At 54.5% G+C, this 13,465-nt stretch overlaps 9 protein-coding genes across 14 annotated transcripts; 6 read left to right on the top strand and 3 right to left on the bottom strand.

Moving 5' to 3' along the window:
• Nucleotides 1-744: 744 nt before the first annotated feature.
• KVP17_004955 (uncharacterized protein) lies at nt 745-2,937 on the top strand (the record flags this gene model as incomplete). Its single annotated transcript, XM_068523618.1, has 1 exon — nt 745-2,937. The coding sequence occupies one exon, from the start codon at nt 745-747 to the stop codon at nt 2,935-2,937; it is 2,193 nt and encodes a 730-aa protein (XP_068372728.1).
• Nucleotides 2,938-3,625: 688 nt separating this feature from the next.
• KVP17_004951 (uncharacterized protein) lies at nt 3,626-4,501 on the bottom strand (the record flags this gene model as incomplete). 3 transcript variants are annotated; one of them, XM_068523610.1, is made up of 2 exons in its annotated part: nt 3,626-3,982; nt 4,010-4,501. In XM_068523610.1, 2 exons carry the CDS (start codon nt 4,499-4,501, stop codon nt 3,626-3,628), a joined length of 849 nt encoding a protein of 282 aa, XP_068372720.1. The 3 variants fall into 3 exon arrangements, with proteins under 3 accessions (XP_068372720.1, XP_068372721.1, XP_068372722.1); XM_068523611.1 differs by lacking the exon at nt 4,010-4,501 and having other exon boundaries at nt 3,626-3,892; XM_068523612.1 differs by lacking the exon at nt 3,626-3,982 and having other exon boundaries at nt 3,998-4,501.
• A 228-nt stretch (nt 4,502-4,729) lies between these two features.
• On the top strand, nt 4,730-5,687 carry KVP17_004957 (uncharacterized protein; the record flags this gene model as incomplete). Its single annotated transcript, XM_068523620.1, has 2 exons — nt 4,730-5,170; nt 5,199-5,687. The coding sequence occupies 2 exons, from the start codon at nt 4,730-4,732 to the stop codon at nt 5,685-5,687; spliced, it is 930 nt and encodes a 309-aa protein (XP_068372730.1).
• A 192-nt stretch (nt 5,688-5,879) lies between these two features.
• KVP17_004956 (uncharacterized protein) lies at nt 5,880-6,596 on the top strand (the record flags this gene model as incomplete). The annotated part of the gene is made up of 1 exon (XM_068523619.1): nt 5,880-6,596. The coding sequence occupies one exon, from the start codon at nt 5,880-5,882 to the stop codon at nt 6,594-6,596; it is 717 nt and encodes a 238-aa protein (XP_068372729.1).
• A 43-nt stretch (nt 6,597-6,639) lies between these two features.
• On the bottom strand, nt 6,640-6,979 carry KVP17_004958 (uncharacterized protein; the record flags this gene model as incomplete). 2 transcript variants are annotated; one of them, XM_068523622.1, is made up of 2 exons in its annotated part: nt 6,640-6,879; nt 6,956-6,979. In XM_068523622.1, the coding sequence occupies 2 exons, from the start codon at nt 6,977-6,979 to the stop codon at nt 6,640-6,642; spliced, it is 264 nt and encodes an 87-aa protein (XP_068372731.1). The 2 variants fall into 2 exon arrangements, with proteins under 2 accessions (XP_068372731.1, XP_068372732.1); XM_068523623.1 differs by lacking the exon at nt 6,956-6,979 and having other exon boundaries at nt 6,640-6,867.
• On the top strand, nt 6,957-7,664 carry KVP17_004952 (uncharacterized protein; the record flags this gene model as incomplete). The annotated part of the gene is made up of 1 exon (XM_068523613.1): nt 6,957-7,664. The coding sequence occupies one exon, from the start codon at nt 6,957-6,959 to the stop codon at nt 7,662-7,664; it is 708 nt and encodes a 235-aa protein (XP_068372723.1).
• Nucleotides 7,665-7,692: 28 nt separating this feature from the next.
• Nucleotides 7,693-9,423, top strand: KVP17_004954 (uncharacterized protein; the record flags this gene model as incomplete). Its single annotated transcript, XM_068523617.1, has 1 exon — nt 7,693-9,423. One exon carries the CDS (start codon nt 7,693-7,695, stop codon nt 9,421-9,423), a length of 1,731 nt encoding a protein of 576 aa, XP_068372727.1.
• Nucleotides 9,424-9,473: 50 nt separating this feature from the next.
• Nucleotides 9,474-12,383, bottom strand: KVP17_004959 (uncharacterized protein; the record flags this gene model as incomplete). The annotated part of the gene is made up of 1 exon (XM_068523624.1): nt 9,474-12,383. The coding sequence occupies one exon, from the start codon at nt 12,381-12,383 to the stop codon at nt 9,474-9,476; it is 2,910 nt and encodes a 969-aa protein (XP_068372733.1).
• A 96-nt stretch (nt 12,384-12,479) lies between these two features.
• On the top strand, nt 12,480-13,372 carry KVP17_004953 (uncharacterized protein; the record flags this gene model as incomplete). 3 transcript variants are annotated; one of them, XM_068523615.1, is made up of 2 exons in its annotated part: nt 12,480-12,987; nt 13,017-13,372. In XM_068523615.1, 2 exons carry the CDS (start codon nt 12,480-12,482, stop codon nt 13,370-13,372), a joined length of 864 nt encoding a protein of 287 aa, XP_068372725.1. The 3 variants fall into 3 exon arrangements, with proteins under 3 accessions (XP_068372725.1, XP_068372724.1, XP_068372726.1); XM_068523614.1 differs by lacking the exon at nt 13,017-13,372 and having other exon boundaries at nt 12,480-13,016; XM_068523616.1 differs by lacking the exon at nt 12,480-12,987 and having other exon boundaries at nt 13,097-13,372.
• Nucleotides 13,373-13,465: the final 93 nt, after the last annotated feature.

Here is a 13,465-nt window from a genome sequence, read left to right on the forward strand (position 1 = left end):
ATATCTCCGGACAGCTTCGTCGACGCCATATAACTTTGGACAGCAGGCAGCTGTAGGGATTGTCTCGCTCATTGCCTCTCTGTTGTTGTAATCTCCGGAACCTTGAGATCCCCATAATCTGAGAGGTGTTGATGTGTAAACTAGTTTCATTATAAGAGGAAGCCTCACTGGACGTCACCGGCAAATCAGAATTTTGCCGCATGGCCCACTTCTCCGATGTCGGAGGACGCTGCGCCGTCGTCGCCTGCGGCCAGCGTGACTTCTTGCCGTTCACTTGTGAATTGTGCGGCAAAACGCACTGCTTAGACCACTTTCGACCTGAAGACCACAGCTGTCCTCTAGCTGGCTCCGATAATCGCGTTGCTATCGTGTGCCCGCTTTGTGCCGCCTCTGTTCAAATTCTGTTTGGAGAGTCGGCTGACGAGACATGGCACCGTCACGCTGCCAACGGAGACTGCCAGCCGAAGTCAGTGGAGGCGAAGCCAACAAAGACACAATGTCCCGTGCCTAGATGTCGACAGGCACTTACAGTACTCAACACGTTCGAGTGTAAGGTCTGCCATTCGGTTGTTTGTTTGCAACACCGATATGGAGACCAACACAGCTGTGCCGAGCGTGCGAAGGAATACCACAAAGCCCGGAGGAGTAATGTCCTGAGTCGGTTCAAGTTTATGAGAAAGTGATTCACTCTGATTCTTTTCATTCGCCTTAGCAAGAGCAAGCGTTTTCTGATATTTTTCTTTTATGCCCGAAAGTTTTTTGCAGTCGTGGACTGACGCCCTCGACGTTTTACGCAAGGGTCAGCAAGTCTTTGGAGTCAGCCTTGTATGGAAGCTGCTTTGTTGCGATCCCAACCAGGGACGAGGACAGACAATGCTCGAAAGGGCGTTGTTAATGCTGGATTCGTATGCGCAAGATGTACTGTCACTGTTGCAGCTGAGCTGGACCCCAGACAGTGAATGGTCTAACGACCAGCTCATGTTTGCTGAGACGTGTTTCCTCTCGCACCCTGATCTTGAGCTAACGTTCTCTAACTGCCGGGACGTATGCACAGATCTGAAAAGGGTCGATCGCAAATGTAAGCGACAACTACAGGCGCGTCAGCGCGTCAATTTTGCCTGGGGCCTCGTCGCTGAAGCTGCTGAGAACGGGTTATCGGCCTGCAACGTGGTAACCCTCAGCGTCTGCCTGCTGAGGACTCGCAGCACCTGCCAGCAGGATGCGAGCCTTGTACGGTTTATTCAGCGGCACCTCGACCCTACATCAAGCACCATCCTTGATTTACTATGTGTGCGTGAGACTATTGAGCACTGGACGCTTGAGGATCTGGAGTTCTATGAGCAATTCTTCGAAAAGCACCCGAATCTTGCGTCGGATTACCATAACACCGTATCGACGTCCATTCAAAATCTGCAGTACTGGATTGCAGCGGAGCTTCGTCACCGACGCGGCACGCGAGTCCTAAAACCGGCAGACTACTTAAAGGGACCGCTCGTCGTATATCCTGGATGGCGAGACGCTTCTGCGCATGCCTTGGACGGCGTGCACGAACAAGCATGCCTCCACAATGGAGCTGACTACCCCAAAAATGTCTGTGATATCGAAGACCACGACTGGAATGGCTTCGAGGTCTATGATATCGGAGAGAGCAAAGGTTTCGGCCAGATCTTACGTTTGATGTCGTCAACCAGAGCCAGGTCTAACAGTGCTGAACTCGAGGCTGAAATATTGGACGCTCTAAATCCGGATACCCACATGTCATGCCCTGTGCCCTGGCCCGAAATAGGACTGGATTCGTCACCGGCACTGGAAGCTACACTGGGGGCAACCCCTCCCAGAGTGTTCTGGCTAACGAAGGCTAAGAGCGCCCATAGCGACGGACCTGACACGCGATCGCGCAAGGTCGGGATGAGAGCGGCGAAGATGCATGGATCCGGAAGTGTGACCGGACATAGCAGTACCCAGAGCCTATTGCGGAGGTCTGCGTCCTCAATGGTGGAGAAGCCGATTTCGTCACAGCCCATTCCTCTCGGCTCCTTCACAACGACCTACGGCGCCGTGGAACAGAGACTGACCAGATCACTGACCAGTCAAGCCACGCCTTCGGAAGCGGATCGGCCTGGTGTATTCAAGCGTGTTCTGAAAGGACTTCGTCGGTGGAATAAGGATGACCCACGAGCGGAGGGTCATATAATGCACCTGGAGATGGCCGTCCGTTTTTTTATCAACTGGCCATCAGACGTTCTGGGCTTGAACGAATTGACGGCGGAGGAGGCCGTTCAAGTTCTGAAGAAGTATTTCAGAGGCCACGCGTACGAAAATACGATTCTGAAAGCCTACCAAAAATGCGGTGTCGTCACCGAAGCTCTGATGAAGTTGAAGAACATGGATGAGATCAAGCGAACAGGATACCTTGTCTCCCTCAACCCAACAATGTGCGCACAGCATGAAACGGAACCTCTGCACAGGTTTCTCCTTCGAGTCGTATACATTCGTGTGGGACTGCTGATATTTCGAAACGTGAAGCTATCACGCGACGCCACGGCAGAGTACATCCTGAAGTCCCTTAACTGCTATGAAGATCGTCGAATCCTTCGGCGCTTCCTGAGCTCTGGAGAAACGCTTGACGCGGTATTCAGCGCCATCAGCCTGAACGTGAGCGCGGCACAGACGCGAATTGGAGGAGCTTCCGGCCAGGTCTCAGCTCAACTGCTCTCTGGAAACGACAGCATTACACGTATCCGAAAGTCACCATCCCATGGAGCGTGGTATAGGTCAATGACCTCCGGCCATCGCTCTCTGTCGCCGTCGGGAATGGCAAGAGGGACCCTTCGAAAGTCCCCCTCGGATGATGCCCACCTGTGGGTCCATCCGTCAGTCGACGCGGTTCCCAAGCGTTTTGGGTGGTTCCGAAAGCGAGCCGGGACCAGTTGGTGAAGTGTTTTCGTTTTGTGTGTGAAGTGTTTGATTTTGTGTTGGTGTGGAAGCAGAATTATTGATATGTTGATGGTTGCGTTGGAGGTAATAATAAGCGGCGCAGGAACTCTGAGTTCCGCTCTGCACATGGTCAACGGCTGCCTCCATTTTCCAGTGGGTAAGTACGTTGTCGGACGTCACGAGGCATGTGACGTATCGGTGTTCTACCCTGACGGAGGTGTGAGTGGGTGTGCCGTGGACTCAGCACAGGCAGGCGGCATGTGCAGATCACCGTTTCGGAGACAGACTCTGGGCCGGAAATTATAGTTGAAGATCTGAATACGCCGAATGGTACACTGGTAAATGGTGTGCGAGTAACCCGTCGGATCCTCCGGGAGGACGACTTCGTGTGTCTGGGGGTAGGCCACAACGTGGACCATGAGGGGCTAGTTAGAAGTCTCGCCACTAGCGATTCGGGCTTGGTGCGCGGCATCTGTCGAGAGTGAGGAGTGGACGGACCATACACAGCGAGCGAATTATTGCTTTCCAAATGCACCACGTCCACGTTTGTAAGGCGTGTGACACCTCAACCGGCCGGGTGGAAATAATTGGGGTTCCAGATCCTCCCAAACCCAAGAGACTGTGGACTAATTCGCAGACTGAAAGCATCTTTCGCACAAAGCGTAGACGAATCAGCGAAGCCGCCAGTCTATCGCTTAAACTTCTTCTGCCGGGGGATACGTGATTTTTGCAATGGTCGTTTACGTTCGGGCTCCGCAATCCTCTGGTTGTTAAAAATGCTGACACGAGGACATCGGGTCAAGACGAACTCGGCGGCGCCATCACCGAGCTTTTCAAGTAGGGGAGTGTCGCGAAGATTAAGGTTGCTTAGAGCTCTGACGCTGCCGAGATGAGTGAGACTCGACTCGTCCACCAAAGGGTTATGTCCTAAGTCGATAAGGGAGAGAGATGCCATCGAGCATACCTCTTGGGGAATATTTTGAATTCGGTTCTTGTGGAGTCGCAGCTCGACAACGTGGGCGAATTCCACCCCAAAAGGAAATGTCTGTGTTAAACGCGGTCAATGTCTTACTGTGAGTCGATTGCTTGTCAAGGAAATCTTCCGCAAGGCAGGTGCCTCAAACCTCGGGAAGCTGCGCAAACGGTTCTCAGACAGGATTACAGTACGAAGGCTCGGGAGGTACCCGAGAGGAGGCAGCTCAGAAATCTTGTTGTTCCTAAGAATGAGCGTTCTGAGCGAATCCATTCCAGCCAATGAGGGCAAAGATCGGAGTTCGTTGTCGGACAGATTCAACGTCTGCAGATTTGCCAGGTTGCCGATTCGAGCGGAAACGTGGCGCATGTTGTTTTCCGAGATGATGAGCTCCACCAGATTCAGGTTCATGCAACACCAGTCCATCGTCTCCAGCTGATTTCTGGAGGCGTTCAGCGACCGGAGATTGGCGCAGGAGTCCAGGTCGTCGATCTCCGTAAGGTTGCGGCCTTGCACGTCCAGCGTTGTCAGCTTCGAAAGGTCACCTCCCTCAGCCTCCTTGGAGACCGTCACGAGTGGAAGCCGTGTCATACTAAATTTGACGGATTAAAGGCGAGATATTTCGGTGAGGGTGGCTGGCCCTACCACGTTCTTTGGGTATGTTATCCGAAATTCTTGGGTGGGATATGCCTGTTATGTGTGTGACTTTATCTATCATGTGTGTTTCATATTTTGATCGGTGGTGCTGCTTCAGAGCGATTCCCTATCCGTTCTGTCTCAATATTCACGGTTTCCCTCGTGAGTGTTCCGTCCTATGTTATGAGTCGCTACTACACTTTGGAAACCAACAACCCTTTCGGCAACCTGTCCGATTCTGGATCGGGTGCTGAGGACATTCTCTCCAATGAGCAACTAAGGGCCCGACAGGTCCAGGAGGCCGATAAGCCCGAGAAGGCTCCGAGAGAATCCCGCGTTCGGCCCCCCCGCAGCTCCCCCAAGGATGCTGGCCGAAGCCCTCGACGAGCCCCTGCTCACGAGGCTGATCCCGAAGCTCAGGAGCCTGAGGAAAACAAGCCTGTCCGCAGAGGCGGACCTCGCACTCGCCCTCCGCGTCGCGGAGGCCGAGGAGGTCCTGAGGTCCGGACTGGTGGTCGCGTTTTTGAACGTCACTCCGGCACTGGAAGAGGCAACGAAGTCGCCAGACAAGGCGCAGGCGCCCACAATTGGGGTGACGTCCACGACGAGAGAGGCCTGGCCGCCGTGAGTCCCAAGTAATTTATTTACGCAGGAGGCCACTTTGGAGGGTGATGAGGAGGCTGGTGTGACCGCCGTCGAGGAGGCGACTCCCGTGTCTGAAGTTGAGGAGAAGCCTGTTGAGCCCAAGGCCATCACTTTGACTCAATATCTCAAGGAAGTCGACGTGTCTTCACTTCCTGCTAAGAAGCTGGTTGAGGCTGTACCCGAGAACTACTCCAAGGACGGCTACGTTCTGAAGCAGCTGTCTCCTGCATCGCCTGAGACATCCAATGCCGATTCTACCACTGCCGCCCAGGGTCAGGTGGGCCACAAGGCTGTTGACCTCTCTTCTATGGTCGGGCTCAAGACAGCGCCACCTCGTCGCAGAGAGCCTCCTCGTGACCGCCCCCCTCGTGAGGGCGCACGTGAGCCTCGTGAGCCTCGGGAGCCCAAGGAGGCGCGTGAAGGCGAGAAGACCAAACCCAAGAAGCGTCGGCAGCCAAACCTAGAGGACGAGTCTGCCTTCCCACAGCTAGCCTAGTGCTGGTGTAGTAGTGTCGCTGTGTATGGACTCCGTGACATAAGACTCCAACGAGATATACATTCTGTATTATTATTTGTATTCCGTACACACACGTCAGCCTTTACCCTTTGTTTGCAATGATCGTAGAACAGCTGCTCCGTATCCATGGTGCGTCAAAGCAGAACGACTCGTGACACAAAAGGCTCACAAATGGCTTACGACTTCTCTCTATCAGACTGGCGTCGTGTTGTGAGCAACGCCAACGCCAGCGGGGTGCCACGAATAGTCGAGCTGCCCTTCGGACGATCGCTGACATTCCTCACTGGACCGCCGAGGTCGGGAAAAAGCGCTTGGCTAGCCACGTTCATGGCGCACACCACGGCTCCTCTCATAAACGGCGGGTCAGGGATGGAAGTGGTTTACTGGCAAATGGGCCCAACCGCCCCTAAGGAGTTGGGCAGAACGACAGTCGTCCGCTCTCTACGGGAAGCTGAGCAGGCCTTAACAGGCCAAGCCAAATACCTGGTGGTTGATGACGCCAGCGCCCTCCCGCCAGCAGACCTGGGCCTCTTCGTAGAATTAGTCAGAACCACCTTGACACGGCAGTCAGTGCTTGTCGCATTTTCCCAGCGACACGAGAACCTTAGGAGTCGACCATTCTCGTGGACGGCCGACCTGGGGAAGGACCACACCTGGCAGTTCTCAATCGCCATTCCAGAAGCGGACTCCCCAGCTGCGGCAGCGTTCTTCTCGCTATTCGACTGGGCGCCGAACAGCCTGCGAGTCAACCTCGTTCGCCTCTATGGTGGTCCCGCAGACGCCAAAGCAACCTGGAGCATTTGCGCACGGAGCGAGAACTGTTCACTACGGTCCAGCTTCGCTATCGTAGACGGTCCAAAGGCGGAGCCAAGAGCTGTGGACTACTGAGTCAACTATATTTTGTGAACGCTTGCCAAAGTTCTCACATCACCTAACCCTGAATAGCAGCATGAGCCGCAGCGATTCTCTCCGCCTTGGCCACTCTACGCTTGGCCCACTGGTCCTTTCCTCTGGCAGCTCGGGAGTTCTTGATCTGCTTTCGGTAGTGGGGACAAGCCAGGTGCACGTTGATCTTGGTAGGCCACTGCACCTTCTTGATCCCGTTCTTGTGATCCTTGCGGTTCTGGTTGTGGTTGGTGTGGTTCTTAAGCTTCGCCATGGCAAGGTCTGACTGTGTCAGGAAATCGTACTTTTCCCATTCCGTTTTGTCTCAGCCTCGTGTGCCTGCCTGCCTTCCCTCCCCCCACGATGAGTTCGTCGAATGCATCCATTCCACAACCTGATGTATCTGTGGAAGAAACCTCAACGGGCTTACGTGTACTTCTTTACAGGGCGTTCGTTGCAGAGCCCACACCTTTTCTACAGTACTGCCGAACGCTGGATCTCGTTCAGAAAAGCATCAAACTGTTTGGGAGAGATGTTTTGGAGCCGCGTGCCACTGCGTACTTCTCCAGCCTTCCTTACCAGTACTCGGGGCGCTGGTTGCCTCCCTGCCCTGTGCCCGACAAGCTTCAAGCGCTCTCTGAGAAGTTGGGAGCGCTTCTGGGCGTCACGTTCAACTCTGTTTTGGTTAACCATTACCGATCTCGGGAAGATTACATCGGTTGGCACGCTGATGATGAAAAAGAGATGGGACCGTCCCACGACGATCGTGTCATCGCTTGTGTGTCATTAGGCAGCGCGCGCCGATTCTTGTTGCGTCCGAAGAAAGGCGTCTCCAGCGATCTGCGCAGTAGGCAATTGAAAGTCGTCATTACAGCTCCTGTGGAGATTGCAGTGCAACATGGCGACCTGCTGATAATGCGCGGAGCTACACAGACATTCTGGAAACATTCAGTTCCTAAAGAAAGCAGGAAGAAGGCTATCGAGGATGCGTTCAACGATCGCATCAGTTTAACATATAGGGTGTGCCTGCCAAGAAGGTCCGCAACTCCCAAAGCCAAGCGAAGACGGTAAGGGTGCGCGAATTTGACCTTTTCGCTGGATGCGAATCTCGTTGGACTACTGGGACTGTCCGCGCAAGCCGCTGACCTCTGCCGAAAATGACTTTGTGGAAAACATGGTCTCCCGGAGCTACACAGGGGAATCGTGGTCGGACCTTCGTCGAGGCTTTGGCTCTGCGGTTCAACAGACTGTTGGGTCTGCATGCGGAGGCGTGCTGACAGCTACCTTCATGGCTGGCGTGGTGTCTGCCAACGAGAACCAGGAGGAGGACATGGCAGAGTTTTACCGAGAGAAGGGGAAGCGCGGGGACATTGTGATGGCAGTTGGGCTCAACCATGACTCTGAGATGACCTATAAACCCAAACAGCACAGCTCCTTCTTCGTTCCTGCCAAGATTACGGACTCCAAGCAGCATTTTATCACGTCGAAGGACGGCAAGTATGCTCTGGGAGTGTGGAACAGACCGTACATCAAGGTAATGGAGGATGCGCTGCGCACATCTGAAGCCAACCCCTTTGGTGCCTACAACAACAAGTACTTTCTCTTCCAAGTGTACGAGCGGAACGAAGACGGACTGAAACTGATTGTCCCAGACAAGCTGCCCCCGGGTTACTCCACCACGTTGCAGTTGGCCAAGCGCAATTTCGGCGCGGACGCCAAACGCATTACTGCTCTTTTGAAAGGGCAGATTCCCAAGGATTTGCCAAAGTTTACGACAACGTTTGACCCGGTTGAGGCCAACGATCTGGTGGTACACGACAGTGCGCTGTTCGTCGCTGACGGCTTTCGTTCCCGGGGCTCCAACGTTGTGTTGCCGAGGAAAATCGAGCCCGGCAAGGTGAACACTCAGTATACCTGGGACAAGCTTGTGATTAACCCGGACATCGAGCAGCAGTTGAAGGCCACTATTTTCTCGACATTCAAGGGCGGAAAGCTGGCCAGGTCTATTGCGAAGCACGCCAGAGGCAAGGCACAGGCAGATCCCAGCAAGTTCATCTTGTTCTCGGGTCCTCCCGGCACAGGAAAGACCCACACAGCCAAGATTCTGTCACAATCCATCGGTACCGCCTTCGTCGAAGTGAACCTGGAGAACATGATGTCCAAGTTCTGGGGTGAAAGCCAGACGAATCTTCTTCGTATCTTTACCGATTCTGAAATGTTGGGCAGGCTACTCAACGTGGAAGGGAACCCAGCCTGCCTCCTCTTCGTGGATGAGATTGAATCCGTGCTACGGAAACGCAGCGGTGATGCTTCGCGAGAGCATCAGGATCAGATCGTTACTCAGTTTCTCCGTCAGTTGGATGGCGTCTCCACTGAGACCAGCTCATTCGTTCTAGTCGGCGCTACCAACCATGCCGGAGCACTTGACGCGGCCGCGCTGAGCAGGGTTTCGCGGGAGATCTACTTCACCCTACCGAACCGAGACCGAAGGGCGCAGGTTCTCAAGGAGACATTTGCAATTCACTTGCCACCTTCCGACAACAATGTTCTCGGAGAGTCAACTGACGGATTCTCTTTGCGCAACATTAAGAATATGGCTGCAGATGCTGAATCTCAACGACTGATGGAGGCCCTTCAGGCTGGCACCAAGCCGGAGGACGTAACTGGACCGTCGCTGGAGCATTACCTGAACGCTGTGAAGAACATTAAGTCTTCCGCAGAGTTCCACAGCCAGACTGCCCCCGCTGACGACATTTCCAATCTGCTGAAGAAGATGGTTGGGAAGGCGGATACTGGGGGTGTAACTATGGCTGCCCCTGCACCGGGGTAACCTCGACATTGTATTTGTGTTGAACTTTCTATGCGTTTTTAATGTCATCGTTATTGGCTACTCACACTCTCAGCGTCCCCTTCTTCTCCTTCTTCCCGCAACACCATTCTGTCGCCGGAGCTGTTGGGACCGCACACGAATGTAACGAGCTGTCCCTTGTGCACCTTTCGAGTATAGAGGGCCTCCTGTCCCAGCGGGATACCGCCTCGCCTCCGCTGAATTCGCGTGCCGGCCTGCACGCGGCCTAGCGCACTCCCGAGCAGTCTGCTGGCTGTCAGGTGAATATCTCGCGGGACTGAAGCGTGGGAGAGGCTGAACTTCTCCTCGTAGCCCCGGCGCCGTTTGAAGTAGGCAGTGTCCTGGTCTTCCGAGGGGGTCACCAGTAGCAACGAACTGTCGAAAGGGGGGAGAGGACATGTAGACATCTCAAACCTTTTCCGATCTTCAGGAACGGATGTGTAGCCGAGGCGGTTGCCAATCAAGTCCTTGAACAGTGTTTCGAGAGGAGTGCCCTTAATCCTGTCGAAGTAGCCTTCAGATGCCTCCGTCACTCGCACGAGGCTGTCATTGCCGGTACCAAACACCCCGAGCACTCTAGATTCCGATTTGACCTTGAGATAACGGCTTACTCCGCTGCTGAAGTGTACCGTCAAGTATTGGGGTCTTCCTATGAGGAACAGATTGTGATGTGGCGCCATCAACCGGCGCTTCCGCGTGTTCCAGGTCCCGATGAACATGCCGACCTCCAGGTCAAGAGTGACGTGGGACAGGTGCACTGGATCTTGTTGAAGTAGTGATATGGAGTCCTCGTCTTCTTCAAGATCCAGAGATGAGACAGGAGGAGGTTTTCTTTTCTTCCGGCCTACGCCTTTCTTACGGGGTTTGCTTGGCGTTGTTGAAACAGAGGACGACGACATTGACAAGTCCTTTTTCTTCTTCGGCCCTTTTTGTCGCACCAGTCCCCGAACCTTATCCACGAAAACGTCCAACACCACCTCGTGATCGGGGTCCTGAAGTTCTACCAAGCCACCCTTAACACCATCGGCGTCTCGTAATTCGGGGTACCACGGCTGAGTTTCCGTGACGTCGACGTCTCTGACTCGGTCGTAATAACGAAGTGGCCGGCCGTTGACCAAAAGAGGTTCCAGGTTCTTGCGAGGCCCTCCTCCTTCCGTGATTACTTCCTCCAAGGAGCTCCATTGATCAGTCAAGGCCGGTCCGATCCACTGCTGCAATATTTCGGAGGCCATTTTCTTCTCTAGCGTCTGTCGTTCCAGTGGCGTGATGTAGAATCCCAAGAATTCAACATAGCCGATCCGGACCTTGCTGAGATTCCCTATGAAAGCGTCCATGCGCTTCAAAGCACCAGCCTCCGCGTGGAAGGTGACTTGCAGGCGGAATGTATGATCAACGGGAACGGCGTAGGCACCCTTCGACTTGCGGCGCTCTTCTGACATTGCGGGCCACGGAGGCGTCAGATGGACCCCGTTACCCTCGAGGTACGCTTGTATGGCCTTGCCCTCCAGGTCTCTCGCTGGAAGGCGGCCTGTAGGGCGAGGCTTTACGCTGGCCACGTACGCCTTGCGAAGCTTCTCGGGTGACAGTACTGGAGGAGGCACAATGCAGTCCCTCCAACTGGGCCCTAGTATCGTTTCAGGTGAGACGTGGATTCCTGCCGCCAACTGCACGACGAACTCCATTGCCAACGGGCGCTTTGATGGAGGGTATACATCTGAGGGGTCCTTGTAAATGCGCAATCCTGACGAGATATCACTCCAAGTCATCAGTGCACCTCTGCCGTCGGATTGCTCCTGGAGCAGCGCTTGTCGAACGCGAGCACACGTCTTGACGCTCTTGGCAAGCTCTTGCCCCTCTATCAGGTCCCACTGAACCTTTCCCAAAGCAGGGTGGTAAGCAAGCGCCTGCTCAAACAGAGGGTAGGACGAAGCCCTTTCTTGGGCCTTCCAACGGTTGTCTTGCGTCCATTCGGCTCGAGCCTCACCTTTGACGTGTTTTGGCGGGTCGCGAATACCGTAGCCTTGAAGCGGCCTCTCGGCGGATATCCATGAGTTCCCTGGAAACAGATCCTCGAAGTCCTTGAGGTAGCCCCACTCGCTGTGGAATGCGAGTTGCCAGGTATCCGGTGCCACCGAAAAGACCAGCTTGGCACATTGGTGGCGACAGGAAGCGTCCCAGATTGTTTTGGCGTCCTCCGGATTGACTTTGGAGTTGTCCATCGTGATCCTAAGACTGGGCAGCACCTGACTCATCCGGTCTCCGGACAGTTTGAACCTGGCCCGGAATTCCTGAATCTCCGCCAGGAGCTGCGGATCGGAATCGCCTCGCTTCACTCGCTCCATGGCAGCCTTGATGGCGTCATCGTCACTCGCCGCCTCCAGTAGCTTTTGGCGTTCGCCGCGGGTCAGATCTGGGGGCACATCAATGACGGTCCCAGACGACAGCTCGGTGATGTGCGTTACCAATCCTGTTGGACTGGGCCTCGCCAAATTCATCTGGATACCCTGCTGCCGTATCCAAAACCGGAGGTCCTCGTCTGCATGTAGCCGTCTGATGGGCAGCGCCACAGGATCGAACAGATCCACCCTTGACCCAGGAACTCTTTTCGCCAGCGAGTTGTCCACACTGTAGTCCTGTGAGGTGCAAAAGCATCGACACACAAAGGCGTCAGCTATGCCTGGTGATAGCACCTTTCGCATGTCACTTGCCGTCTGCAAACCGCCAACGTTATCTAGCGCCTGCAAGAAGGGCGCGTCAGCCTCAAACCCCGCGGGAATTCGGATCCTGCGCGAGTGGTTTCGCTCGGGAGGCGCAGCAGGGGTCTTCCGTCTACTTGGCGTGCGTTTGGGTTGGGAGTCCACACTGGTGGCCCCGATAGAGTCCGCGATCTTCTCTGGGGCGGCATCCACCAAAAACACGCAGAACCAGCTGAGAGCACGCATGCTGTGTGCAGTAATTTTCCTCTATGACGTCTCGTATCCCATGTCCCTCACACGTAACCTGAATAGTTGTGACGTCCCAGTATTTATTCCGGCAGAATGAATTCGTCCTCGAAGACGAGGCGAGTCAACCTGACTCGCGCGTACGCAGTCGTCCTGGACATAGCCTTGGTGTTGCTCCTCGTCTTCTCCGGTTTGGCCTCTGCAGCCGTCGAGCCTTTCCACAACACCACGTCATCAATCAGCAACAGTCGGCCGTTGCCAATAGTGCCGGCCCCTTGGGCCTTCAGCATATGGGGCATCATCTACGCTTGGTTGCTGTACTGTGTCATCTTCTGGACATTCATGGCCTGGCGAGCCCCAGATCTGGCGACCGTGACACTCTCGTCGGGTGCGTTTTTCTTGGCGGCGTTAGCTCTGGTTGGCACATCTCTGTGGCTGCTGCTGTGGGACTGCGCTTGGTTGTGGTGGTCATTTGTTGTGTTAGTGCTTGTCACCGGTCTGCTCGCGGGACTTGTCATCACGCTGGTGAAATCCCAAAAGCGGCACCCTGACATGCGCTCCAGCGCCTGGCGCACTGCTGGCGCGCTAGCTGTCAATGGTTTCGGTGAGGACGTTGGGGGATGCCCAATGTAGCCGTCTATGGCGCCTGGGTGTTAGTGGCAACACACCTAAACGCGGGCCTGGCAATTGTGTACGAGGCCCACCAGCACCCAATGCTAACGTCGGAGATTTTGTTGACGGTACTAATGGTACTCTCGTATCTGGGTTTTGCTTTGGAAATCCGATACTGCGAGCTGTTCCGAGACGTATTGAGTCCGCATTTCGTTTTCTTGTGGGCCGCCATTGCTATCCTCTCGAACAAGGAAGAGAAGTCACGTACTATCATCGTTCAGCTCGGCTTCATTATCACATCCGAAATTCTCATGGCAATAACTAAAGTGCTCGTAGCCGTCGACGCTATTAGAGTGAGACAAGACCAAGAATGGTGATTTGTCAGATTATCACCTCTTAATCGAAAAAGAACTCAAAGTCAATGACATTGCAGTTTTCGGACTCCTCTGACTCGTCACTCTCTTCCTCCT

The sequence above is a fragment of a genome (genome assembly GCF_019968985.1).
Source record: "MAG: Porospora cf. gigantea B chromosome Unknown PgB_NODE_620_length_13749_cov_130.924, whole genome shotgun sequence".
NCBI lineage: Eukaryota > Apicomplexa > Conoidasida > Eugregarinorida > Porosporidae > Porospora > Porospora cf. gigantea B.